At 38.5% G+C, this 27,671-nt stretch overlaps 2 protein-coding genes across 5 annotated transcripts in view; both read left to right on the forward strand.

Annotated features, from left to right (window-relative positions):
* UEVLD (UEV and lactate/malate dehyrogenase domains) overlaps positions 1-4,317 on the forward strand; it is a 45,199-nt gene extending 40,882 nt beyond the window's left edge. For all 3 annotated transcript variants that reach the window (XM_021685838.1, XM_044919323.1, XM_021685837.1), the window contains 2 exons: positions 1,062-1,185; positions 1,995-4,317. In XM_021685838.1, coding sequence (XP_021541513.1) covers positions 1,062-1,185; positions 1,995-2,162 — 292 coding nt within the window. In that variant the 3' untranslated portion in view covers positions 2,163-4,317. The remainder of the gene's footprint in view (positions 1-1,061; positions 1,186-1,994) is intronic.
* Positions 4,318-7,055: 2,738 nt separating this feature from the next.
* The window catches only part of TSG101 (tumor susceptibility 101), a 39,340-nt gene continuing 18,724 nt past the window's right edge, over positions 7,056-27,671 (forward strand). The window contains exons 1-6 of one of the 2 annotated variants that reach the window (XM_021685836.2): positions 7,056-7,208; positions 13,507-13,591; positions 16,238-16,303; positions 17,963-18,126; positions 22,256-22,382; positions 25,958-26,024. In XM_021685836.2, coding sequence (XP_021541511.1) covers positions 7,167-7,208; positions 13,507-13,591; positions 16,238-16,303; positions 17,963-18,126; positions 22,256-22,382; positions 25,958-26,024 — 551 coding nt within the window. In that variant the 5' untranslated portion in view covers positions 7,056-7,166. Of the gene's footprint in view, positions 7,209-8,074; positions 8,147-13,506; positions 13,592-16,237; positions 16,304-17,962; positions 18,127-22,255; positions 22,383-25,957; positions 26,025-27,671 lie in introns of those variants that run through there. The other variant, XM_044919189.1, reaches the window with a different exon arrangement.

Raw genomic sequence — 27,671 nt, forward strand, 5'->3', positions numbered from 1 at the left:
GAAATTATAAAAGGAAGAAATCCAAACATGTTTAATTTTTATCCTTTTTATTATTTATAAAGAGAATGTATGCTGTTATAAAACTTCATATACTACAGATATCTATAAAGTAGAAAGTGAAAAGCTGGGGGGGGGGGTCATCCCACTCCCCAGAGACAACCACTATTAACAGCTTAGTGTCCACATGTCCAAACATTTTTCCAGTGCTTATGCAAACATTATTATTTTTATTATTTGTATAATAATAGATATATGCTATTCATATTACCTTGCAACTTACTTTGTTTCCTTAATAATAAATCTTGGACATTTTTCCATGTTGTACATAGAAGTCTACCTCATTCCTCTCTGGAGCTATACAGTACTACATTTGGATAGTGATTTATTGAACCAGTCCTCTTTTGATGAGTTGTTTCCAGAATTTTTGCTGTCTCACACAAGGCAAACATGCATATATATTTGCATATTTGCGCATATTGCAGTGGAGTAAAATCCCTGAGGAGGAATTTCTAGATCAGATGTTGCTAAATCTTCCTCCTAAAAGATTATATCACTTACCGCTCTCAACAGCAGTTATGGGAATACCTGTTTCTCTGTAGCTTCTCCAGAAGTAGTTATCAATCTTTTTAAATTTGCCGATTTTGATAGGCAACACTGGCGTATTGTTTTAACTCACATTTAAATATTAGTAGAGGTGAGCTTCTTTTTATGTTAGCCATTTGTATTTTCTCTGTTAACTACCTGCCTGACATTTTTAAAAAATTTTTTATTGTTAATCCCCATACATTACATCATTGGTTTTAGATGTAGTGTTCCATGATTCATTGTTGCCTGCCTGACATTTTAAGAAAAGTTTAGTCAGTAGATTATCTGTAGGCTTTCCTAACAATTGCTGTATAACACTTATTTCTGAATCAAAAAATATCTAATTAATACCTTAAATGGTATAAAACTAAATGTACATACTTTGTGAATTTTCTGAGATTTATTTTTTTTTATTTATTTATTTATTTATTTATTTATTTATTTATTTATTTATTTATTTATTTTTGGTAACCTAGAGCCATGGAACTGTTACGGGTAAAAGGCCAAAGATCCTGGTCTGTTGGACTGTCGGTAGCTGACCTGGTTGACAGTATTGTAAGCAATAAAAAGAAAGTACATTCTGTATCAATTTTAGCAAAGGTAATTTCTGTTTTCATACTTTCATCATGTTTTTAAACTTCGCAATTATTCGTATAAATCCAGAAAAAGTGTTACTCTGACTGTACCTCAGGGGTCTTCAGTATCACTGGTTTCGAGAATGACACACCGGAGGAGACAGTTCGGTCTAAGCCCCATCCTGCTTGGTTATGGGAAGCCTGGACTTCTTCCAGGTTGCCCCTCCCCCCCCATGTAATTTTTGGGAAGCCTCAACAAACATTTGTGTATTCCATAAAGTTCCTCTGGTTGTCATTTACCACACCTCTGCCAGTCACGTCACCCCAGACTGACATGCCAGCTCGTCTTAGCTGCTCGTCCATCTGCTTCTCCAGTTCACTTTGTCCTTTACCACTTTATCCCAAGCATAGAGTCCCTAAAGCACAGCTAAGACAAGGTACACAGGCTTAACCACATTATCTTGAAAACTCTGGAATATCAGAAGGGAAATAAAACACGGAAAGGGAAACTTAAAACAGGTTACCGTATGTGACGGGGTCCCTCCCCAGGGAGTCCACTCTGACCATCTTCTCTCAGCCCCCAACCTGCTCCCCATCCTGCAGCAGGCTAGCGCCCCACAAAGCGGCTGTCTCTGACCACGTGCTTCCTGTCTCGCACACATTTTCTGAAACAAGCATGAGTTTAGAAATTAAATGAACACAATTTTTTTTTGAAGTTCAATTCGTATCTGTTTATAACAACTAGAAAAGCAAGGAAGTATCCATATTTATGATATTAATTTTTTGCAGTGATTTAGCTCTATCATAATCCCTTTTTTTTTTTTTTCATTTCAGGGATATTATGGTATAAACAGTGAAGTGTTCTTAAGTTTGCCTTGCATCGTTGGGACCAATGGCGTATCAGAAGTCATCCAAAGCACAGTGAAGGAAGATACAGTGACCAAGAAACTCCAGAGCAGTGCATCATCAATCCATGGTCTCCAACAACAGTTAAAACTTTGATTCTAAAGTTCAGTTACCAGAAGGGAAAGGTCATTTAATTTGGCCAACATATATGGGGTTGAGAATTTCTGTTTCTTATTACTTACCCTTACAAACTGCTTGGTTAAGGTAGACGGTTTCCGGTTAGCTTTGTAATTTGAATCCTTAGGGAGTGGGGCGGTGGGGAGAGATCTAATTTTCTGTGTTGCTCTTGAGCTATCTAAACTGTTCTTTAAACCTCCAGCAGAAGTAGACATTCATCTACAATATGCATCATTTAAATTTATGGATCCTCAACTAAAAGCACATTCAGCACTTTGGGAATATTTTGAAAGTATATATTTTTAAAAGAAAGTGACTCCCTGACTGTTATAATAAACACGATAAGCTGAAGGTCCAGTATTGATTTACAGAATCTGTGCTAGGTGTACTTTCAAAAGATCCCCAGCCTAAGATATTGTTTCTTCTTTAAAATATAATTGGTAGTAATGGGAAAGCATTTTGTTTCCCCTCTTCAAATTAATTAGCTACCAAAAAAAAAAAATTTTATGTGCACTTTCAAGTAGTAAAAGGGCAAGTGAAATTTTTTAATATTTGAAGAAAAAGTGTAGTTAAATTTCCAGTGGGACTGTCCTTTCTGAAATTTTTTATAACCCTTTCTTGGGCTATATAATAGATCTCCAACATCTCAAAAATCCACTATACTACTAATATCATAGAGAAATGTATATTTTTAGTGGAAATAGATTATGAAAAAAAAGCCAAGCAATTTACCTTAAAGCTAAAATATGAGGCTTTCTTAAAAACCATTAGTCTTAAGGAGAAGAGGTTGGATGGACTGGCTGTTCTGAGCGAACCTTTTTACCACTCCTGAAGAAATGATTCAGAGTCCGTATGCCTTTATGGGTCAGTAACAGTATCTTCATATGTGAAAGATAGCGCATTATTACAGATGCAACACACAACTAATAGTAACAGCTAATGCTGACACTTCTATTTCAGGCAGGGTGATGAGCACTTTATTATTTTATTGAATCCTGAAAATCATCCACTGCGGTAGGTTCTGTCATTTTATAGAGGGGAAAACTGAGGTTTAGTGCCCAGGTGTCACAGCCCAGGGGCACTTATCCACACAGCCTCTTCTTTTTCTAAGCAGTAGAAGGACGAAAAAGCCTAACAGCCAAAATAGTAAGCACAAGACCATAAAGCTGGGATTCTGTACACTACAGAAGGATTACCTCTATTCTCATGTAGGGGCTGACTTTCTTTGTTATCCCAGTATAGTTTTTTGAAAGATGGATTCCCTGACTTCCCAGACTTGCCCTCAGCAAATAGCAAAGAGGAGTATGCACTGAGATAGGTGTTTATTTATTTAGTCACAGGGTACTGACTAGAAGCCTACAGCACACCAGGCACTGTACTGGGCACCGCAGATACACGGGTGGGCCAGCCGGGACTAGGCACAGCCCTCACTGTCCGTACAGTCTAGTATGGGAGACATCGTAATCAAATCTCAGAAATAAATGTACAATTCCAAGTACAGTAAGTACTGCAAAGTTGTCCCAGTTGCTCTGAAAGCACATAACAGGCAAATCCAAACCTCGTCAGAGAGCTAGGAGCCAGGCGGTTTGTAAGGGCAGACACATCCCTGGTTTGTACTTGGATGGGAGAAACAGTGAAACTAATGCCGATTTAGTATAATAATAATGGATGCTTATAATGAGCTTAAATCATAAAGTGAAATTATACTGTGTCCCATGTTTGAGAAAGTATAAAGTATTTAATACGTTTGGAAAGATTCCCCGTGAGAATTACCTGGGCTAAAAACCTTGGGCATTTGAAGAGATATGTATTAGTTCTGTGTAAGTTCACTACATTGGGTAGATTATTTTGGTGTTACTCTTAACAATGTATCCTCACTATCCTGTTGCATGAAATACGGAAGTAAAACTGAAAGAACCATTTCTTGTATTTTTTAAACTAGCCTTTTCTAGTATCTGTGATCTAATTAGAAATTAGATAATTTCTACTATCTAATTTCTAATACGCTCTTGAATAATAACTTTACTGCAAGACATTGTGTAATAGATGAATTACCAAGAGTTCACTATATTAATTATAAATGAAGGTCAATGAGGGCGCCTGGGTGGCTCAGTCGTTAAGCGTCTGCCTTCGGCTCAGGTCATAATCCCAGGGTCCTGGGATCGAGCCCTGCATTGGGCTCCCTGCTTGGCGGGAAGCCTGCTTCTCCCTCTCCCACTCCCCCTGCTTGTGTTCCCTCTCTCGCTATGTCTCTCTCTGTCAAATAAATAAATAAAACCTTAAAAAAAAAAATGAAGGTCAATGAATGCAATATAACAAATACTTACTGAGCATCTACTGTTACTCCAAATACTGTGTTAAAATATAAGTATTCAAAGTTGAGTAATTGTCCTTGCCCTGCAGAAGCCCACCATATAGAAATAATTCTATCAGTTATTTCCTTAAGTGTTGAGTATTACCAATCACGTAGGTTCCATATGTAAGTCAAGAAGCAGTACCACCACTACCTCACTATGATTTGGTGGTAATTGCCTTTCATGGTTTTTTTAACTTTCACTGTTTCATTTTTCCAAAATCATGCATTTTGGAAATGCATTCTTGTTATGATTTTTAGTGGGGCTTGGATTAAAATGCTTTGATTTTGTAGTGCAGAGATAAATACTTGATATTCCAATTTACATTGTAGCTTTCCTTAAGTATCAAGAACAATGAGTAAAATAAACTTTGACTTTAAAATCACCAGAAGATGCCTAATTTATTTAAAGAGTGAAAGAAAATTTATTCAGATTGAGGAGAGTTTCTTTCATATAATTGATACAGTACCCAGCACATTTATTTCATTTTAAGTGGCTTAAGTGCAAAATTAAGAGACTAGCTTCTGTTGTTTTCAAGCTTTTATTTATTTATTTATTTATTTATTTAATTTTATTATGTTATGTTAGTCACCATACAATACATCATTGGGTTTTGATGTGGTGATCCACGATCCATTGTTTTCATACAACACCCAGTGCTCCATGCAGTACGTGCCCTCCTTAATACCCATCACCGGGCTAACCAATCCCCCCTCCTCCCTCACCTCTAAAACCCTGTTTGTTTCTCAGAGTCCGTAGTCTCTCATGGTTCATCTCTCCAATTCCCCCTCCCCATTTTTCCCTTCCTTCTCCTAATGTCCTCCATGTTATTCCTTATGTTCCACAAATAAGTGAAACCACATAATTGACTTTTTCTGCTTGATTTATTTCACTTAACATCTCCTCCAGTCCCATCCATGTTGATGTAAAAGTTGGGTATTCATCTTTTCTGATGGCTGAGTAATATTCCATTGTATATATGGACCACATCTTCTTTATCCATTCATCTGTTGAAGGGCATCTCGGCTCTCTCCACGGTTTGGCTATTGCAGACATTGCTGCTATGAAAATTGGGGTGCATATGGCCCTTCTTGTTTTCAAGCTTTTAAAAATTACTTCCAGCAAGAAAACTTTTTAAACAATGTATTACCTGCACTCTCCCAATTGATAAAAGCACAGTTGCTCTGAGGGTACTTCTGAATAAGTTGTGGCTTTAAGACCAGTTTGAAAACTGCTTTGCTTTTAAGTGACATAAAAGAGGTGCAGTGGAGGGGTGTCTGCGTGGCTCAGGTTGTGATCTAGGGGTCCTGGGATCGAGCCCCACGTGGGGCTCTCTGCTCAGCGGGAAGTCTACTTCCCCACCCCCTACCCCACCCCTGTGATCGCTCTTGCTCTTGCTCTCAAATAAATAAAATATTTAAAAAAAAAAAAAGGTGCAGTGGAAAGATAGATTGCACTATAGTTTGGTTTGACCGGAGCTGTATACTTAACTAACACATGATGTCCTTATCAAAAAAAAATACCTATTGGGATAGCCTGTGCCTGTGTGTTGGCAATAATTTAAGATACTTCCACATGGTTCAATTAGGCCCTCTGTGTTTTTGACTTCACCTAGATGCCAATTTAGAAAAGAATTAATACCACAGTCTGTTCCTCATTAGCATTAAGCTAACATCATCCAAATGAACATACTTCGTATCATCAAACCCAAGTTTTACAATACCTTGAATGACACCGTGTGCTTATAAAACTGGTGGTGAGTGCAATAATGACTCATACAAATGACCATGAAGAACTTCTTTGGGTAGTAGAAATGCAATTAAGATCAAGTCCCTACTCTTGCTCTGTACAAGGATGAGGATCTGAAGATGAGCCTGCCCTCAAAGATTTGGACTTTGATAGTGGCCAGGCCAGTATGCACGTGTAGAGCAAGGTAGAATGCTGCGTGTATTATGATTTATGGCTAGGAAGAGAGTTTCTGACTTAGCGGAATGGTTTCCCAGAGAAGAAATCATCGCCCGGTTTCCTGTGAAACCAGGGCTCTACACTTCGCCCTTGTGGATGTAGTATGAAGAACTTCTATGCTTAAAAAACAAAACCCAAACCTCATAATCAGAGAGACCCTAGGCATCATCTAACGCAAGCCTCTCATCTCCGAGTTGGGAAAAACTTAAGCCCCAACTACAAGTGCACTTGCCTTCTATTACCACAAGGGCAAGTTAGCCGCACAACAGTTTTCTGACTCCCAGCCCGCATGATGAATCGGTCATTAAAGCTCACAAGCAAAACCTTCCTACTTCCCCTCCCTGCACCTGCTCCGTTAGTCTAAGGCAACCGTGAAACACCTGCTGATCTTACCCCATTGCAGGGTTTCGACCCTCGCAACAGGCTGGGACTGAGGAGAATACCCCACCAGGTGCGTCGGAATACACACCGCTCCCACCCTGTCGCTTACCCCGGAAGTGACGTAAAGGAAGCGGAAGCGCTGGCCTGGTGGCCGACTTCCTGTTGTTAGAGGCGGGGGGGTGGGGGGCTGGTTACTAGGTGTGTGATTGTGTGGGGCGGCCAGGGGCGGCCCCGGAGCGGCTGACCCTCTGCCTGCGGGGACGGGAGTCGCGAGGCGGCCGCCATGGCGGTGTCGGAGAGCCAGCTCAAGAAAATGGTGTCCAAGGTGAGTCCTCGGCGCGCTAGCCACAGGCGCGCGCCCACCACTCCCCTTGGCGCCCGGCGGGGCCTGGCCGGACTCAGCCCAGCGCGGTTCCTCGGCCGGCCGGAGGCCCAGTGCAGTCCTCAGGCGCCTTTGCGGCCCCAGCCCCGAGATGCCTGTCGCCTTGTGCCGGAATCCCCGCTCCGCGGCCGGGGAAGGGTGGGGGCGGCGGTCAACAAAGGCGCGGAGCCGAGGCCGCCTGCCACCTGCCGCCCGCCCTCCTCTCTGCGGGTAGTTTGGAACAGTCTGTGGGGCAGTGTAGTTTTCGTCCTAGTTTTTATAAACACAGAGAGGGGGTTGGACTTAATTCTCCATCTGAGATAGTCCTCCACTGCTGTCCCAGTGTAGGGATCCGTCCGTCCGTCTTCGCCCTTCCGTCCCGGCCCCCAGAGATTGTGTCCTTTTCAGTTTTCTGTTTCTCACACAGCTCAATACCCGACCCGCGGAGGTCAGTTAACCGTTGGTTGAATTGGTTCAATTAAAAGTAAAAATGTTCAGAGAAGCCTAAGTACCAGTCGCTCACTACCTCAATGGAATAAATAGAATTCATGACAATTTCAGGGACTTTTGATTTTCTAAGAATAACCACTTTTAATTGTATGCTTCTTACAACGCGAACTTGTTTGCTTTGAACCTAATTTATAATCTTTACAATTCAAGACCAGTGTATTTTTTTAATTCTTAAAAAGTAGATAGGCATTTTACATTTTAAAGCCATGAATTATTTTGATCATTACTTTAAATGTGGCACCTGGTAACAGAGTGAACTGGGTGATAGTGGGGTTTTTTTCTTCTTTTTTTCAGTTTACCAATTAGGAATAAGATGTATGTGAAGTGGTTGAGAGTTGAATCTTTTCCAGTTCAATGGGTTAGCTTTGGATACTTTTGTCAAAGCAAGAATGGTAGGAATCAAAGTAGTTTAAGCAGTTTTCATCATTAATAAAACACACACTTGTGTATAAACTTATTTCTTTGAAAAATATGCAGTCCCTCTCCCCCGCCACCCCCAGTAAAATCGTGCCTCTAGTCTTTGGTTGAAGAGCAAATAACCTCTAAAGAGGAAGTGGCAGTTTTCAAAATAAAGCTTCTCTTGATTATCTAATAACTTCTAGGCTTCTTAATTTTCTTTTGATAAAGTAGTTATTCTTGATTGTAGAGGAAGTTTGGGGGAGCCCTAGTAGATAGTGGCTCAGGTCCATGTTGAAACATTTATGTATCACTTTAAAAAACAGTACATTGTTTTACATATGATGTAACTGAAAAGTGTTCCATGCCGTTGTTTTTTTTTTTAAGATTTTATTTATTTGACAGAGAGACAGCGAGAGAGGCAACACAAGCAGGGGGAGTGGGAGAGGGAGAAGCAGGCTTCCTGCCAAGCAGGGAGCCCAATCCCAGGACCCTGGGATCACGACCTGAGCCGAAGGCAGACGCTTTTAACGACTGAGCCACCCAGGCGCCCCCCATTTTTTATGTTTAAATTGATAGCATTAGTATTAAGGTTTATGCCTTAGTCTTCCTATGTAAGGACAAGAATATTCAAATAATGGTTCTGAATTTTAAAAACCATGATTAAGTTTCCTAAACTTCCTGTAGCGGAACCTGCCTTCAAAGACAGACACGGAACATCTTTAGAAGATTTTTTTTATGTCTCCACTGCCTCCCCCACCCTCCAGCCTCTTTTACCCTAAGAACAAAAAGGGACATAAAGAAGAGGTGGGAGAGGATATTCTACCTAACTTTTGGTTCTTGGCCCAATATCTGAAAAACTGAGCCTCCTACAAGTGATAATGTCAGTTCTGAGTATCAACATCTTTTCTATCCGGCCTATGTTAGGTAGGAATAGAAAGTAGAATAATAAAAGCAGCTTGTGGAGTTCCTTCTTTCTGGTAGAGGGCTAGCTCTGGGTGTTAGCCTTTCAGTTGGGTTTGGTGTGATGTAGGAATTGTTAGCCAGGACCCTAGCCACATTGCAAGGATGATGGTCCTTTACTCCTTATCTGACTGTGGGACCTCCACACGCATCATGGTACTTTGGGCCACCTGTTTTGACTTAATGTCTTTTTATTTATTTTGAGGTATAATTTACATACATTGTATGACCTTTTTATATATTATTGTAATTTTTACCTTTTAGTATTATCTTGGCTTCCGGTTTAACTTTTAGTTAATGCCCTTCTCTGTCATCATTTTAGCAATTAACAGAGATACAATTTTACCACTAGTCCATCTTGTTTTACACATACAACTTTATGCTTTAGATTTTTCATGTAGGCAACTACCTGTATTCTTACAGCATTTCTAGAGGTGGAGTCACTACTAAATAGGTAGAAGAGAACTGATTCATTGAAGATTGCTGTGCACCTCATACTATTTTAAGTTCTAAGGATACAACAGCGAACGGTCAGATAAAATACTCTTCTGCAATTTAAATTCTCATAGAAGGTAATAACAACTCAGTAACTACATTAAGTACTATGCTAAAAGGTGATAAATGCTTTGGAGAAGAGTAAAGCTGCAAAGGATAATAGAGAATGCTCAGGGCAGGGAGATGGGATGGATTGCACTTTTACGGAATAGTAAAGGAATGCCTTTCTGAGAAGATCTATTTGAGCAGGGGCCTGAAAGAGATGAGGAAGCCAACTGGAACAATCTGGAGTAAGAACATTCCAGGAAGAAGGAAAATAAGTGCAAAAGCCTTGAGACAGAAGCTTGTCATGCATGATAAAGGAACAACGAAGAGGGCTAAGGTGGCCAGAGTAGCATGAGCAAGGGGGGAAGGTAGTGGGAATAAAAGTGGTAGATTTTGGAGGGTCTTGCGGGCCACTTATGTAAGGATTTTGGCACTTACTTGGAATATGGATGGGAAGCCATCGATCTGTTTTAACTTTGAACAGTATTGCTCTGGCTGCTGTATTGAGACTAGACTGTAGAGGGTAAGCATGGAGGCAGAGGCACCTGTAAGAGACTGTTGCAGTAAGCTAGGTGAGAGGTGAAGTGGCTTAGACCAGTTTTATAGCCACCGTAGTAGTGAGAAGTGGTCAGATCTGGTTATTTGTGAAGGTAGAGTTAATAGGATTTTCTCACAGGTTCACTGTGGATGTGAGGAAGAGGGGCGTCAAGGATAATTTCAAGGTTTTTGTCCTGAGCAGCTGGATGTAGATATGGAAGAATGTAAGAGGAGTAGATTTGGGGGGGGACAAGCAGTTCAGTTTTGTTGTTCTTGTTGTTGTTGTTTTAGATTTTCTTTATTTATTTGACAGACAGAGAGCACAAGTCAGGGGGAGCAGCAGGCAGAGGGAGAAGCAGGCTTCCCGCTGAGCAGGGAGCCCGACGCGGGGCTCCATCCCAGGACCCTGGGATCATGACCTGAACTGAAGGCAGACGCTTAACCGACGGAGCCACCTAGGCACCCCAGCATTCAGTTTTGATCATGTTAAATTTGACATTCATGAGATATCCAAGTGGAGATTATCAAACTGGCAATTGGTTATACATGTCTAGAGTTTAAAAAGAGATTCAGACTGGAATTTTTTTTTTAACTTGGGAGTTAACGTCACATAAGTGGTATTTAAAGCCATGAGAGATCACTAAAGGAGAGAGTTTAGATAAAGGAGAGGACCAAGGACTGAGCCGTAGGGTTCAGTAGTATTTAGAGGTTAGGGGAAGGGAAGGGACCAGCAAAGACACGAGAGGAGGAAAACAAGCAGTGGTGTCCTCAAAATCGAGTGAAGAATTGTCTTAAGAAGGAATCAACTTGGACAAGTGCTGCTGATAGGTTGAGTAAGATGAAGACTGAGAATTGGCCATTGCATATAGCCATGTGGCAGTTACTGGTGACTTTGATAGTCAATTTCAGTCAAAGTGCAAAAGCCTGATTGGAGTGGGTTTGAAGAGAATGGGTGTAGGCATGGAGCATCAGTGGTTGCTAACATCACAGAGAGATACCCAGATAACATATGCTACCTGATGGGAAACACCATCGTCTGTGAAATGATCTTGCTGGAGGGGGGAAGAGAAAAGGTGGCAAAGAAGTAAAATTTAGAAAAAGTCCTGAAAAGGATCATAACTTTTAGATCCAACTAGTAATTCACAGGGAATACGAAGGACATAGGAACATATATATTAAACTACAACAAGGAGATGCAGTTAGCAAAATCCAAAGCATGAGAATCTCTGTAGGACAAATTAACCAGTTTCTTCAACAAATAAATTCCAAGGGGCAGAAATAGAAACGGGCCCACTGATGATGAATAGACAAATAAAATGTCCTATATCCCTATAATGGAATATTCTTCAGCAATGAAAAGGAGTAAAGTACTAATACATACTGCAACATGGATGTAGCTTAAAAACATGCTGAGTGAAAGAAGTTAGTCATAAATGACCACATATTACATGATTCCATTTATATGAAATGTCTAAAATAGGCAAATTGATAGAAACAAAATAGCAATTGTCTGGGGTAAATGGGGGGCGGTTAGCGGTTATAAGGGAATGATTGCTAATGGGTACAAATTTCTTTTGGGGGTGATGGAAATGTTCTAAATTGTGGTTGCACAACTCGGTACTGAAACCCATTGAACTTTATATAATTCACCTTAAATGTGTGAATTATATGGCATGTGAATTATTAGTTATCTCAGTAAAGCTATTATTGGAAAGAGAGGTAGAAGAGAGAATCTATGGATTAAAAGAGACCTAAAAGACATTTAAGCAAATGATAATGTATAGAGTTTATTTGGATCTCTATTCAAACAAAATATGACATGCAACTGCATATTTGATAATATTAAGGAAATGGATTAGTTTAGTATGATAATAGTATTGTGGAATTTTTTAAGTTTTTATCTTTTAAAGATATACACAAATATTTATGGGCGTTGGGTTATGATGTTACAGTTTGCTGCAGAATAATACAAGAGGAGGGAAAGGTGAATGAGGTTATAGATTATGATTGGCTATGAGTTGATTATCGTCAAAGCTGAGCATAGGATATAGGGCACTCATTCTACTATTCTGCCTACGTTTGGGTATGTTTGAAATGTTCCATAATAAAAAGTTCTAAAAAGAATAGGAAAAGAGCAATCATAGTCAGCAAATGTAGGAATTTCCTTGCAAGAGTTGCTATAAAGGAGAAGTGTGGTTGTAGCTGGAGGGGAAGGGAGGTCAGGAATGTGTGTGTGTGAATAAGATGGGAGAAATGAGAACAGGTTTGTGTGCTCATAGTACTGATCCCATAGCAGGGAAAAAGCGGTACTTCAGGTCAAAAGAAGGCAAGAAGTGCTGAAGAGAGGCCTTTCAGTAGACCTTCTGGATTTATTCCCTCATTTTTCTTGTATTTTTTCCTTTATTGTCTACCACTTTGTCTTTCTGCACTAGTCTCTGTGAGATTTCTTTTACTATGTCTTCTAATCCTCCTGTTGAATGTTTGTTTCCCAGCTATTATATTTTTATGTCCAGGAGTCCTTTCTTCTCTGAGTGTTCTTGTTTCATGGATATAACATCATTTCTTCTTTGAAGGTATTGATGCTAATTCTTTTTGAAGTTTTCTTCTCCTTGCATTTTTTCTGTTATTTCTTAATTCCTTCATTTCTGTTTGTTTTGGTCTCTGTCCTGCTTCTTGGAGTCTGTCTTTTTGGAATAGCCAGATTGCTTCTCTTTGAGAGAGAAGCACTAAAAGCTGACTGAAAGCTTTGTGTAGATGGACGGAGCTTATTAACTGGTGAGCTTTGATGTATTGTAATACAATGGGGGTCCCTGTCTCCTTAGCTCCTCATCTGCCAAGAATGTGTAAGCCAGGTTCCTCATTTTCCTGGAGTGGAGTAGTATAAGGTGGGGGTTTGAAAATACAATATAGTAAATGATAAATTGCGGAATAGTTCGTATTGACAATAAATGCTGGAGTTCGGAGGAAAGGGAGAGATCACTATGGGCTAAAAGGAAGTCTGGAAAAGGATTCATTAAGAAGGGGGAGAGAGATGAAAGCTGGGTCTTTGATAAAGATTAAGATTTGATTTGGTGGACAGGTCTTTCCAGTTGGAAAGAAGAGCTAGAATGGAGGTGAGTAAAGGATTCAAACAGGTAGCAGGAGAGAAAACTATTGAGGTTCTTTCAGGCTTTAATTAATGTTAATGATTCGCAAGAACCATTATACTTTTAAGAAGAGTGCTATTAAGAAAATAAGATTTTAAGATGATATGCCTAACAGTAAAATATGTGCATTAGTTTTAAAACTAAATTCCTGTGTGATTTTTCCTTTTCAGTACAAATACAGAGACCTTACTGTACGTGAAACTGTCAATGTTATTACTTTATACAAAGATCTCAAACCTGTATTGGATTCATATGGTGAGTTTATATAATAAAAACATCAATTACTGTACTTTGAGTTTACTCTTTTTGTAGGTTTCCCATTTTCCAATAAGTTTGTTGGTTTTTCCTTTGTAGGACTGAACCTCCACCTAATAAAAGTGTTGGGGGGATAGGAAATGGCACAATCTAGTAATAACAGATTTGTTCAGTTTTTTTTTTTTTTTTTTTTTAAGATTTTATTTCTTTGACAGAGAGAGACACAGTGAGAGAGGGAACATAAGCAGGGGAAGTGGGAGAGGGAGAAGAAGGCTTCCTGCCGAGCAGGGAGCCCGATGTGGGGCTCAATCCCAGGACCCTGGGACCATGACCCGAGCCGAAGGTAGATGCTTAGCGATTGAGCCACCCAGGCGCCCCTAATTATTTTGAGTTTTAAAAAAATAACAGACCTATGCAAATTTAGACCTAGAGGGGATCTTAAAAATAATTTAGTTTATCATTTCCCCAAATTTTATCCATAGTTATGAAGAATGTTTCTTGGGATGAGGGGATAAGTTTGAGCAATTATAAATTAAAATTAAATGGGTTTCTTTGCAGCAAGATTTCTCAGAGCCTTTAATAGGCTAGTATGTTATGCCTCACCAAGAGGGGAGAGAAGAGAATCTATTATACAGTATATCCTAAAGTTAATTAACTACTGAACTTTTTTTTTCTCCCCAGAGCATCTCTTTATATTCTCAGAAACACATTTTGCAAAATAATATTCTGGAATATCTCTTTCATTTTATAGATGAGGAAAACATTTTTTTAATATGGTCCTTAATTCTATAGAATAGGTAGGTACAGTGTGTGTCTACTGTCTGTTGAGATGAAATAAAATTGAGAGATAAGTAAAGAAATGACAATACCTAGATTTGTTCTTTGTTTTTGTTTTTTAAGATTTATTTATTTTAGCGAGAGAGAGAGCACAGGGGGGTGGGGTGCGCAGGGTGGCAGAGGGAGATGGAGAAACTCAAGCAGACTCCATGCTAAAGCCCAACATGGGGCTGGATCTCACCACCCTGAGATCATGACCTGAGCTGAAACCAAGAGTTGGATTCTTAATTGACTGTGCCACCCAGATGCCCCCAGAGTTGTTCCTTTTTTTTTTTTTTTTTTAAGTCTTTTTGTCCCCACCAATCCTAATGTCATCTTTCCAACTCTGTGTCCTTGTAAACCCCTAATGTGCCAGGGCCAGGGGAAAACCCCTGCTACCTCCTGTCCATTATGAGGCTCTTGGCACTGAGGGCTACAAGCTGAGTTTTGTAGGTGAGACTATCATTCTAAACTCCACTCACTCCTGGGGCTTTGAAAACAATAGGAGCTTGGTGACAAGAGATGAGAGTTAACAGAGGGACAAGCAGTCCTGTATTTTCTGAACAACAAAGACATGAACCAGAATTTCTCTCCCAAACCTAGGGCACAATTCTCCTTCCTGTCCACATACTGTGGTATTTAGATCTGGGGAAAACCTCATATTACCAGAATTGGAGTTAATTTAAAAATGGCTTCAGTGAGGGGAAAAAGTGACTGGGGCTAGAACTTTACTGTAAGTGTATAGTTTTTACTGCATGCTAAAAGAATAAATATGTTTATCTAAACTGACAAAGAGGGGTGCCTGGGTGGCTCAGTCAGTTAAGCACCAGACTTTTGGTTTCAGCTCAGGTCATGATCTCATGGATTGTGGCATCGAACCCAGTGTTGGGCTCCATGCTTACTGCAGAGTCTGCTTAAGTTTCTCTCTTCCTCTCCCTTCACCCCTCCTCCCGCCCCCCACTCATGAGTTCTCTCTCTCTCAAAATAAATAAATGAAATCTTTAAACTAACAAAGACTCCAGCATCACTGAATAAATTTTATATAGCATTATATGGCTGGACCAAGTCTAAACCATTGTTATCAGCATGCTTTTAGAGTAATTAAAACCCTAAATTTAAATAAGGTGATTTTTTTTAAAAAGCACAAAATCAGAATAAATTATAGCACAGATTATAATTGTCAATGCTAAGTAAAAGAACAGAGGTAAACAGTACAGTTCTGTGTTCTTGTACTGCACATTACAGCTCTTCTATGCGATAGTGTTAATTCCAAATCATTATTACAAATAATAGCAGTCCATATGATATAAATCATGTGGCCTAATTATAATCAATTACAGATAGAAAAACTTACATGATATGAGAAATACTTGTATTGAAAGATGTCTATATTTGACTGAAAACTTTTTAATACTGTGGTTTGATACTACATTGGGATTGAGAATGACATTGAGTAGGGATAAACATCTGGGCAATCTAAAATTTAACGATACTGGGTTAACATTTAGTGTGGTATCAGCTGATAGTGATTTTTAAGTAACTTTATAATCATACTAGTTGGGGACCAAGAGCTTATATTTGCTGGGACTGAAGCACTCACATTCATTTTTCCAAGTAATTCAAAGCATCTTTTCTTCACTCATTTAAAAACCGATCCCACTGAGTCAGTCAACAAAGGATATTTTGTTATTGGGCAAAATGGGTGAGACATTAGCAAGTTAGCTCCTTTCAAGGGTAATAATGAGTTTTAACCAATGTTTCTGAAAGAATAATTCATCTGGGAGTGTCTGTGAAAATGCTCATGACTGAATCATTATTCTTTCTTTTCAGTTTTTAATGATGGCAGTTCCAGGGAACTAATGAACCTCACTGGAACAATTCCTGTGCCTTATAAAGGTAAACATCTTATGTAATTTATGGTTCCAATATAGATGCATTGTGATGCACCTAGTAGGTTACCAAAGAGTTATGAGTAAATTAAACCTGCTTTCTCCTGACTTTAATGATGATATAAAGATTTTAACTTATTCTAATTGAACTTCATTTGGCAGCAGCACCTAATATTTTCAGCTTTTTCCCCCATTCTTTACTAAGTCATATCAACAAATAAGTGCCTCAGTGCCCTGGAAGAGTTTGATGTTTCATAGACTCAGGGAATCCTAGAACTAAAAAGGGATTTTTTTTTTTTTTAAATAAAGGTTGTATTTTTAAATAGTCTCTACACCCAATGTGGGGCTTGAACTCACAACCCAACCCCAAGAGCGAGAGTCTCGGTCTACCCGCCTAGCCAGCCAGGGACCCCTAGAGAGGGATTTTCAATGCCTTGTAGTTCAACGTCCCACCCCATCCAGATGTTTCCAACAATGGGAAGCTGTATAGTGTAATGGCTAAGGTAGAGGCTTTAAAGTCACGGCAAAGTAAGGTTTCAGTTCTCTGTAATCTGTCAGTTTTGTGACAATGGACATCTAGAACAATTGGATGATAGAACTAAAAAAAGTATTCATTGTGATAATGTAAAGGACTTAGCACAGAGCCTGGCATGTAATAAACAAATACCAAAAGGAGCTGTTATGGGATGCCTGGGTGGCTGAGTCACTTAAGTGTCTGCCTTCGGTTCAGGTCATGATCCCAGGGTCTTGGGATTGAGTCTCACATCAGGCTCCTTGCTCAGCCAGGGAATTTGTTTCTCCCTTTGCCTGCCACTCCCCCGCTTGTGCGCGCGCTCTCTCTCTCTGACAAATAAAATCTTTTTTTAAAAAGGTAGCTGTTATTATAGTTGTAATGTTGGTGATAATGCTGATGATGGATAATTATGTCTTCTTTTAGGCAGTCAGCCATCTTCTGCTGGAATACTTACAGTGATAAGGGACCATTCAGCTTCATGAATGACTGTTCTCTTTTTGGACAGTTCTGTTTCTTAATTATTCTTTGTGACTACCTAAGACCTGTGACTCTGTAATACACCCATTGATTTTATTTTTTTTTTTAATTTTATTTTATTATGTTATGTTAGTCACCATATATTACATCATTAGTTTTTGATGTAGTGTTCCATGATTCATTGTTTGCGTATAACATCCAGTGCTCCATTCAATACGTGCTCTCCTTAATATCCATCACCGGGCTAACCCATCCCCCCACCTCCCTCCCCTCTAAAACCCTCAGTTTGTTTCTCAGAGTCCATAGTCTCTCATGGTTCATCTCCCCCTCATTTTTCCCTTCCTACTATCTTTTTTTTTTTTTAACATATAATGTGTTATTTGTTTCAGAGGTACAGGTCTGTGATTCATCAGTCTTACTCAATTCACAGCACTCACCATAGCACATACCCTCCCCAATGTCCATCACCCAGCCACCCCATCCCCCCTCCTTAATCCTGCTGATGTCTTTTAAAAACTGAAAATTTGAGAAACATGTTAAAACTTTGAACCAAAGTATTTGTGATTTTTCTTTTAAGTGTTGCTTAGTTGTAGCTCTCTCTTGCTTACCTACTAGTAGAGCCATTGATAAAACATAATAAAAATAGAGTAACTGAAGTTTCTCTTTCTCTTTTAGGTAATACTTATAATATTCCAATATGCCTGTGGCTGCTGGACACATACCCATATAACCCCCCTATCTGTTTTGTTAAGCCTACTAGTTCAATGACTATTAAAACAGGAAAGCATGTTGATGCAAATGGGAAGATATATCTTCCTTATCTACATGAATGGAAACATGTAAGTATTAACAGTATTGTGTGAACTCATTGCATTTTATATACTTTGCTCCCTAGCATCTCCTTTCTGTTAATATTCAAAGAGGATTCCCGGGAGGATAGATAAGTTCACATAAGATCCTAATCACTGAGCTGGATAATTGGAAAAGGTTCTCCAAAAGAAATATATTTGTATAGAGCTTGGTACTTTACAGAATACACATAGTCACTATTTTATTTGCTTGAGTTGAACCTTTAAGAATAAATGGGATTCACATAATGGGAAATGAATTTTAAAAAGTAGTTTACTGGTGGCATATATTTGTGAAACTGTTCAAATCTCATTACTCAGCATTCCTATCAAGTAGCAAACCAGATAACCTTAGTTTCTCCCTCAAGGGAATAAACTGAATTCCAAGCTTCAAAGACAGTGTTAAAAAACTAAGCAGAGGGATGCCTGGGTGGCTCAGTCGGTTAAGCGCCTGCCTTCGGAGTCCTGCATCAGGCTCCTTGCTCAGCAGGAAGTCTGCTTCTCCCTCTGCCTGCTGCTCCCCCCTGCTTGTGCTCTCTCTCTCTCTCTCTCTGACAAATAAATAAAATCTTAAAAAAACAAAAAACAAAAAACTAAAACTAAGCAGAAGCCTCTGAAAAACCCAGCCAAGTTCTCTGTAGCCCCAGGTTAAGGAGACAGTAGGAACTTGGAACCTTATCAAGGAGAAAGGGTATAAGTAAACATCCTAGACTCTTAGACGATGCCACTGAAGGAACACACCCCAGGAGCCTTGAATCAGCTCAGTCCTGATTATGTTAAGGTGATTCTCACAGTATCTGCCTGCCATAGCATAGGGTGAACCCTTCCTGGAGGAAGAATAGTGTATAGAGCCTCTATAATTTTTCATGTCCAGCATACAATTTAAAATTATCAAGTACATCAAAAAATAGGATAAAGAGGGGAAAAAAAGACAGTAGAAATAGGACACCACAACTCCCAGGCAACCCAGTTATCAGACCCAGACTTGAAAATGATTGTGATTAATATGTTCAAGATGGAGAACTGTATTAAAAAGGAACCAAGTGGAAATCTTAGAATTGGAAAATAGAATAATAGAAATTAAGAACTCAGGTGCCTGGGTGGCTTAGTTGGTTAAGCGACTGCCTTCGGCTCAGATCATGATCCCGGAGTCCCGGGATCGAGTCCCACATCAGGCTCCCTGCTTGTCAGGGAGTTTGCTTCTCCCTCTGACCGTACCCCCTCTTCAGCTCTCTCTCTCTCAAATAAATAAATAAAATAAAATCTTTAAAAAAAAAAAAAAGTAAGAACTCAGTAGCCTGGTTTAGTAGCAGATTGGACTCAGCAGCATAGAGAATGAACGAACTGGCAAATGAATACTTTATATTTTTCAATTCTATTGACTTATGAATAAACCTTACAAAAGATGTACAAGTCCATTATGGAAAAAATTCTAAATTTTATTGAAAGACATTAAAGAAGACTTAAAGGAGAGAGAAACTTATTCATGGTTCTTTGTCCTAACAGTTTTTATTTCTTTGTATATTTGTTAATTTTGTGAACTTGATAAGCTGAATCTAAAATCTATATGGAAATGCAAAAGATTGAGCATAGCTAAGGCCCTCTCCAAGAAGAATAAGGTAGAAGGGACTTGCCCTACCCATGTCAAAATGTATTATAAAACTAAGATAGTACGGAATTGTCATAGGAATATTCAAATGGATAGATGGAATATAATAACCCATAGGGGCGCCTGGGTGGCTCATTTGGTTAAGCGTTGGACTTTGGCTCAGTTCATGATCTCAGGGTCCTGGGATCAAGCCCCGCATCAGGTTCCACGCTCAGTGGGGAGTCTGCTTCTCCCTCTGCCCCTTCCCCTTCCCCTCCCCCTGCTTGTGTGCACTTGCTTGCTCTCATGTAAATAAAATCTTAAAAAAAGAACTCAAAAATTAAGATCCACTAGATATAAACACTTGATATATGACAGTGGTATTATAACAGATCGTTTGGGGATAAGATGAACTTTTTAGTAATGGAGCTGGGACAGTTGGATTCCTATTCATATACCACACAAAAGTTTCAGATACATTGTTAAAAGGGAAAAGGAAAAAAAAACATAGAAGATTGCTTTTGTGATCTTGGAATAGGTTAGGTTTTTGGGTTTTGTGGGTTTTTGTTTTTGTTTTTTTTAACAAAACAAAGCATTTACTAGAAAGGAAAAGTAATAAATTTTACCTTGAATTTGTACAAAGTGAAAACTTCTATTTATTAAAGACATTAAAAAGTATGAAAAAACTAACCACAGACTGGAAGAATACATTTGTAATACTTAATACCCTCAGACTAATATCCAGAATATTAAAATAACTTGGGAATCATAAAAGAAAGAAACCCAGTAGAAAAAGAGAGAAAACCCTTGAACAAGGGGCACCTGGGTGGCTCAGTCGTTAAGCGTCTGCCTTCGGCTCAGGTCATGGTCCCAGGGTCCTGGGATCGAGCCCCACGTCGGGCTCCCTGCTCTGCGGGAAGCCTGCTTCTCCCTCTCCCACTCCCGCTGCTTGTGTTCCCTCTCTCGCTGTGTCTCTGTCCAATAAAAAAAAAAAAACAAAACAAAACCCTTGAACAAGTAAGTACTTCACAAAAGGGAAATTCTAGTAGGCAATAAACATACTGAAAGATGTTTAACCCTGCTAATAGTAAGGGAAATGTAAATTAAAACCACAGTGAGATACCACCACATACCCATCAAATTTGTGCGACCGGTTGACAATGTGGGTTAGTGAGGAAGCGGAGAACGAGAACTCTTTGACACCAGCTACTTTGGAAACCAGTTTGGCCTTAGTAAAGTTGTGAGCATATGCCCTGTGACCTAGCAGTTCCACACCTAGGTATGTAGCTCAACATTATTGACATTGTAGGTCGGGTAATTCTTTATTGTGGGAGGGCTGTCCTATTCATTGTAGGATGTAGAATCTCTTGCCTTTACCCACAAGATGCCAGTAGCATAACACCCAGTTGTGACAACCAAAAAATGCTCTTGGAATTTCTGAATATCCCCTGGGAGGCAAATGTATCACCCCCAGTTGAGAACTACTGCACAAGAGTAACCCTTGCACATACCTACTGGAAAATACAGCAAGAATGTATTCGGCATACATTGCTGAAGACTGGATACACCCTAGCTGGCTATTAGCGGGAAAATGAATAAAAAAGGTCTGTATTCATTGGGTGGAACACCATACAGCAGTGAAAATGAGTTAAATATAGCTGTGCTCTTTAACATGACTGTATCTTTCAAACATTGAACAAAAGCAGCCAATCTCGGTAGAATGAATATGCAGTTTGATTAAATTCATATGAAGTTCAAAAAAAGCCACATTAAACACACAGTTTAGGAAATCATTCTTAGGTAGTATGTTTAAAGTCAAGCAAAAGAATGATTATCCACTAAATCAGAGAAGTGGTTTACCTCATGAGGAGATAGAGCGGATGCAGTCTGAAACTTCTAAGTTACTGTCAGTCTTCTATTTCTTAACTTGGACAATGGCTTCCAGGTGTTTTCTTTATTGTTACTCTTTAAAGTTACATAGGTCATACATTTCTGTAGGTATGACAGATTTCACAGATCTAACAGAAAAGACACAATGGTGGCTAACTTTAGTATGGTATTCAAGGCTATACCATGAAGGATCCTGATTGTTAGCTAAGGACTTTGTCCTTCAGTAGACAGATGGGAGTCATTTTAGACTTCTGAACAAGATTAGGGTATTAAAAGCAATGATTATTTGGTATAATGTCTGAAGTATACTAGATGAATACATTAATTAGCTCTCTGACTTTAAAACATAAACCCCGAAATGCTAAGAGGCTTAACACTAGAAAAGTTTCTTGCTCACATAATAGTCCACTGGGAGGGGCGGGCGCCTGGGTGGCTCAGTCGGGTAAGCATCTGCCTTCAGCTCAGGTCATGATCCCGGAGTCCTGGAATCAAGCCCTACATCGGGCTCCTTGCTCAGCAGGGAGTCTGCTTCTCCCTCTGCCTGCTGCTCCCCCTGCTTGTGCTCTCCCCTTCTCTCTCTGACAAATAAATAAAATCTCTAAAAAGAAAAATCTGTAGCTGACCTAATTTTTCTGTTTTTAGCCACAGTCCGACTTATTGGGGCTTATTCAGGTCATGATCGTGGTGTTTGGAGATGAACCTCCAGTCTTCTCTCGTCCTACTATTTCGGCGTCTTATCCACCATACCAGGCAACAGGGCCACCAAATAGTAAGTATAATTAAGTTTGATTTTTAAACTCATAAACAAAACACAAAACCTTGTAAAAAAATTTTTTTTCATGACTTCACTTTTTAGCTTACCCAGTTAGTGGATTTTTTGGAAGTATTCTGAGGCCACACCTCTGCATGTACAGATTCCCACCAAAGACTGGCATTTGGGCTTCTGTTTGTGGGTAGAAATCTAACTATGGGTGTGCTAGATTCCAAAATGGAAGAGAAAGAATGCTGGAATAGAGCTAGAATTGTTTTTTAATTTTTAATTATACATGCCATGGAATAGCCTTATAGCATCAGTTTGGAAACAGATATAACTTGAAAGGTAGGCTGCTTTTCTTTGCAACTGCAGAATCAGTGTTGTACATAAGAATCAATTAGAGTCAACTGAATCATTCACATTCTGCACTTCTGGCTGTAACACAACTGAACATCTAGCTCTTGGCTTCTCTTTAGTACAGCCAATTCATTTTACCTGGTATGGAGAGGGTGAGAGCCTGAAGTCAGTACTCTCCCCTGGTTGGTATACATTATCTCTATTATTTCTTTTTTTTTTTCCCCCCAGAAATTCCTATTAATACTTTCAAATCACCCTGGATAATTGAGAGTTGGTTGTACTTACTTGTTTTGACTTTACTAAACCTATATTGATTTCATTGTGTTTTGAGCTATGATTTTTTTTTAACAAATTTTTTCAAGATTATAATTAAGCAAAACTTAAGTTAGATTATGTGAGCTTTCATTTTTCTCGTACTGGGAGTTATTCTCTTCCTTTTTAATCAGTTCTGTCTCGAGGAACATTTTGACTCATAAGCTGAATGGGAATTTAACAGAAAGAACTTTCTGAACCCATTTCCTTTTCCTTCCCTGCTTTCACAGAGTAAGTTTGGTTTTAGGAATTAGTAGCTCTTTTATTAAAAGTTCTAGTGATTCTTTTGGACTAGAAATTTGTTTTCATCTTAATAAATTCTGTTGAGGCTAGTATTTGAGGTTAGACAGCCTTGCTCTTTTAAGTTTGAAATACCAAATATTTCCTAGTTTGCCATTCATGTTTATTTGCTCCAGTAACATAGCTAGTGACCACCGAAGATAACCTTTACAGAAGTTTAGGCAGTCTCCTAAGCAACGTTTTTTTCCTAAATTTCTTCCAGTTTTATATTGACACTGGAAGTGTCCGGAAAGAGACCACAGTAAAGAGATTATTTTTGCAGTTTAGTTTTGCACTCACTGTATATCACATTAAACAATCTATAGCTGATTTAAGTAAATTACTATCCTTCAAGTTTTAATACTTTTTATACATTTAAACAATATTGATTAGTAGTAGGTATGAGTGTAAAGAGATTAAGTCCAAATTCCATTCCCCCCACACACACACACACCAAGGAATAGCCCAGAAATTTGGATATATACTTATATGAAGATTATCTTCTAATTCAGAAATTATATACTTCTATTATTTTTATCATTACTCACTATACTTTTTGAAGGCGCCTGGGTGGCTCAGATGGTTAGGCGTCTGCCTTTGGCTCAGGTCATGATCCCAAGGTCCTGGCATCGAGTCCCACATTGGGCTCCCTGCTCCCTGGGGAGCCTGCTTCTCCCTCTGCCTCTCTCTCTCTTTCTCTCTCTCATGAATAAATAAATAAAATCTTAAAAAAAAAAAACAACACTTTTTGATCTGCTGTTTTAGGATGACTTTGAGCTATATGAGTCATATTAAAAAAGGTAATGGCCAAACCTCATTTTTTGACAGCTAACAGTAATAGTCAGCATTTATTGAATTGTAACTGTGAGACACAGCTAAGCACTTCATATTCATACTTATTTGATTTTTATAATAGCCCCATATGTTATATGTATTTGTATTCCATTTTATTCTGGCTCTAAAATTACTTTACCTCATTTTCTTCTTCCTTGATAGTCTTGGATCCAAATAACATTTGTTGTTTCTAAGAATTAAAATTTGAAGGCTTTGGTGGAATTAGTATCTTTTCAGAACCTTAGAAAAGGAAAATTGCTTCTGATTATGAAAATTTGGTGCACGATTATGATTGCTCATAAAAACAAAGTGGTAGCTTATGTGTACAGAGAAAAACTAGTATGGGTGGGGAGGGGTAGTAATTGACCATGTATGTTGCCGACAATAGTAGCCTTGTGTTCTGATGTTCTTAAGGATCAGCTGTGCTTTGCCCAGGAAGAAAAAAACGTCTTATGGAATCCAGCAATTGAGACATTTCAGGAGTTTTTTTCCCTCTCTGAAATAGCATTGAACATCATCCTAGCTTCATTATACTTAAGAAAAAATTTACTTAATATCTATAGTTCATCCTAACAGGGAGACTGTGAACACTGATACTTGGAGATGTATGCTCAGCAAGTCTGGTAAAGATTTATGAGGCCCTTGGTCAGATCCCAGTATATATGTCTCCCATCCAACTTACATTCTGTGCTTTAACGGTTCATTTCTTGAAGGCTCCACCTCTCTTGCCTTCCAAGCCTTTATATACCATTCCTCTACTAGATCCCTTTTATTTACCCCCACATCCTAAGTTTAGATTAGCTGCCTCCTGTATGATCCCATGTGTATATATATATTTTACTCTGTACTTCTCCTGTCATAACATTTAGCACTCTGTATTATTATTATTCCTTGCTTATCTCCCCCACTAGACCATGAGCAACTTGAAGCCAGGAATTCTTTCTTTTTTTAATCAGAATCCTGGTGCTGGTTACATAGAAGCACTAGAATATTTATTGATTGGATTAAGAGCTAATTCATCATTGTATTCAGTGAGAAAAATTTCACTGAGGATAAACTGATTCTCAGACAAGTCATTTCCAATTAAAGTCAAAATTCTCTTTTTCTTTCACTGTGTTGATTAGCCTCCTGGCACCACTGCCTAGTTCAGGGTCTTTACTGTTATAAAAAATATATAAACCATTCTTTAAGCTTGCTAGATTTGAACCTTTTTTCCCTCGTATTTCCAAGCTTTTGTTTTGTTTTTAACCAGTCTAGCTGAATATAAGTTTTATAAAGGACTTCTCATAGTAATTTGAAGTCTTTTAAAGTCCTCAGTCAAGCCAACAAAACCACCTGTGCAAACTGGTCAATATTTGGTCAATAATGGGTCAACAAGAAATATCAAAAGATTTCTTAGATATAATAAAGAGGGCGCTTTCTGAGAAGCTGATCTTGGACCAGAGGAGGGCAGAATTACCTTCCTCTAAATTCCAGTTGAACCAGCTGCTGTGTCAGGTTATAAACTCTTTGAGAGTGTGGAGAGCTGACCAGGTTGACCTCTTTGCTGGTTATTCCCTGTTGGGACTGTCTTGTGTATTGTTTTGCCTCATAGTTAATGCTTTGAGAATTTTGTGATTTGAAGATACTGCTTGCAGTAAAGAACTAATATAATATGGGTGGAGTGTTTGTTTTGTTTTGGTGCTGAGATTTGGATTCTTTACCTGTATGAAATTTTGCAGTGGTTTGACAATGATATATGTCTTCTTTGATAGCCTGTATATCCAGGACTATGCATATTATTTTAAAATGTTAAAAATTATTTTTAGCTTCCTATATCCCAGGCATGCCAAGTGGAATCTCTGCATATCCATCTGGATATCCTCCCAATCCCAGGTAATGAAAAATCTTTTGAATAATTGTATTAGAAATTCTATTAGATCTAGAATTGAAATAATGGGGGCTAACTAGAGCATTAAAGAAACATAGTTGCAATTTAATGGAAGGTAAGACTTGATTTATTAGTGAAATTTTATAGTATGTATATAATTCCAAAGGAGTTTTTTCCATTCTAGAGAAATGTAGCTTCATTCTATTTACAAAGAAGGAAGGAGTGAGATAATGACAATAATCTTGATTGGTTTTGGACTTTGAAATCCTTGCTTGCTCTGCTTCCCTTTTAAGAATTTTATATATTTAGTGTAGATAACTGAAAGGTTAATGGATTACTAATTATAATGAATTCAACCAAGGAGAAAAATAATTTAATACCTTTTTTTTTTCTTGGAGAGGGAGAGAATCTTAAGCAGGCTTCACTCCCAGCACGGAGCCCAATGTCGGGCTCGATCTCACAACCCTAAGATCATGACCCGGGCCAAAATCAAGAGTTGGATGCTCAACTGACTCAGCCACCCAAGTGCCCCTATATTTTAATACCCTTTAAAAAAAAAAACCAACTTTTTCATAAATTACAGGGAATGGATTAATGGCTCACTTGATGGGGTCAGTCTTATTTATTCATTTAGTTTGTCGACTACATATACTACAAACCTCTGTTAACCATTTGATAATAACATAACTCAGGTAGGTTAAATTAATCGTGAGATCAGTCTATGAGTAAGACACATTAGAAAATCCATGAGAAATAATTAACCCATGTTGCAATTGTGTAGTTTCAGTGGTAATCTAGGACTACCTTCCAAAGGGTGGTCTTTGGGTTGACTTATAATGCAAGACGGCATATGCCAGTGTCCAGATGAGATTTCTGGCTACTTTAACTATTAACAAGAAATTTTTCACCCTGCTAACTCTTTTTAGCTTCATACAACACTCACAGATAAATGTAGCCAGATTTCCTGAATACCTGATGTATGTACATGTATAATATGCAGGATCCTATAAGTTAAATTTAGTAATCTTATTTATTTCTGGATCTTTCTTAATTTCACAGACTTGCTTTACAAGGTAGGAAGCATTCTGTCATATTAGGTAAGCAAAGACTAGATGAGTATCTGTCAGGGACAATAAAGAAAAAGACAAAAAAAGAAAAAATAATTATAATCTATAAACAGGCTATAAGTTTTAGATTTCTTGAGGCACTTATTCTTCTGATTAAGTTCTAGAAAAAGAATCTTCTTGTCAGTAGTAAGATGGAACTTTGGACATAAGGAAATGGTTGTTGGAAGTACAGTAAGGAAATGGACTTCTGAACAATAAAACCATTTCAGAGAAACTCGTAGATAAAAATGAAGCTGGAAAATATTGACAAAACTCTAACTCTTACTCACTTAGGTAACCATAAAAGTGTCTTCTGTGAGGTTATTTGTAAGAAGTTCCTTTTTGAGATAGCTGTTTTTCAAAGATTTGATGGTTTTTTTCCTTTGAAATGTAACTTTTAATCTCAGTGTAAGTAATATGCCAATGAGTTGTTAAGGGTAACTGTATTCAAATTGCCATCTGTATCTTTCTGTATATAAAAGGTTTTGGCAGAAGAGCTTCAGAACCTCTTTCTCTTCTCCCTTTGTCCTAAAGGAGAATTAATAA

The sequence above is a fragment of the Neomonachus schauinslandi genome, chromosome 11 (genome assembly GCF_002201575.2).
Source record: "Neomonachus schauinslandi chromosome 11, ASM220157v2, whole genome shotgun sequence".
NCBI classification, from domain to species: domain Eukaryota; kingdom Metazoa; phylum Chordata; class Mammalia; order Carnivora; family Phocidae; genus Neomonachus; species Neomonachus schauinslandi.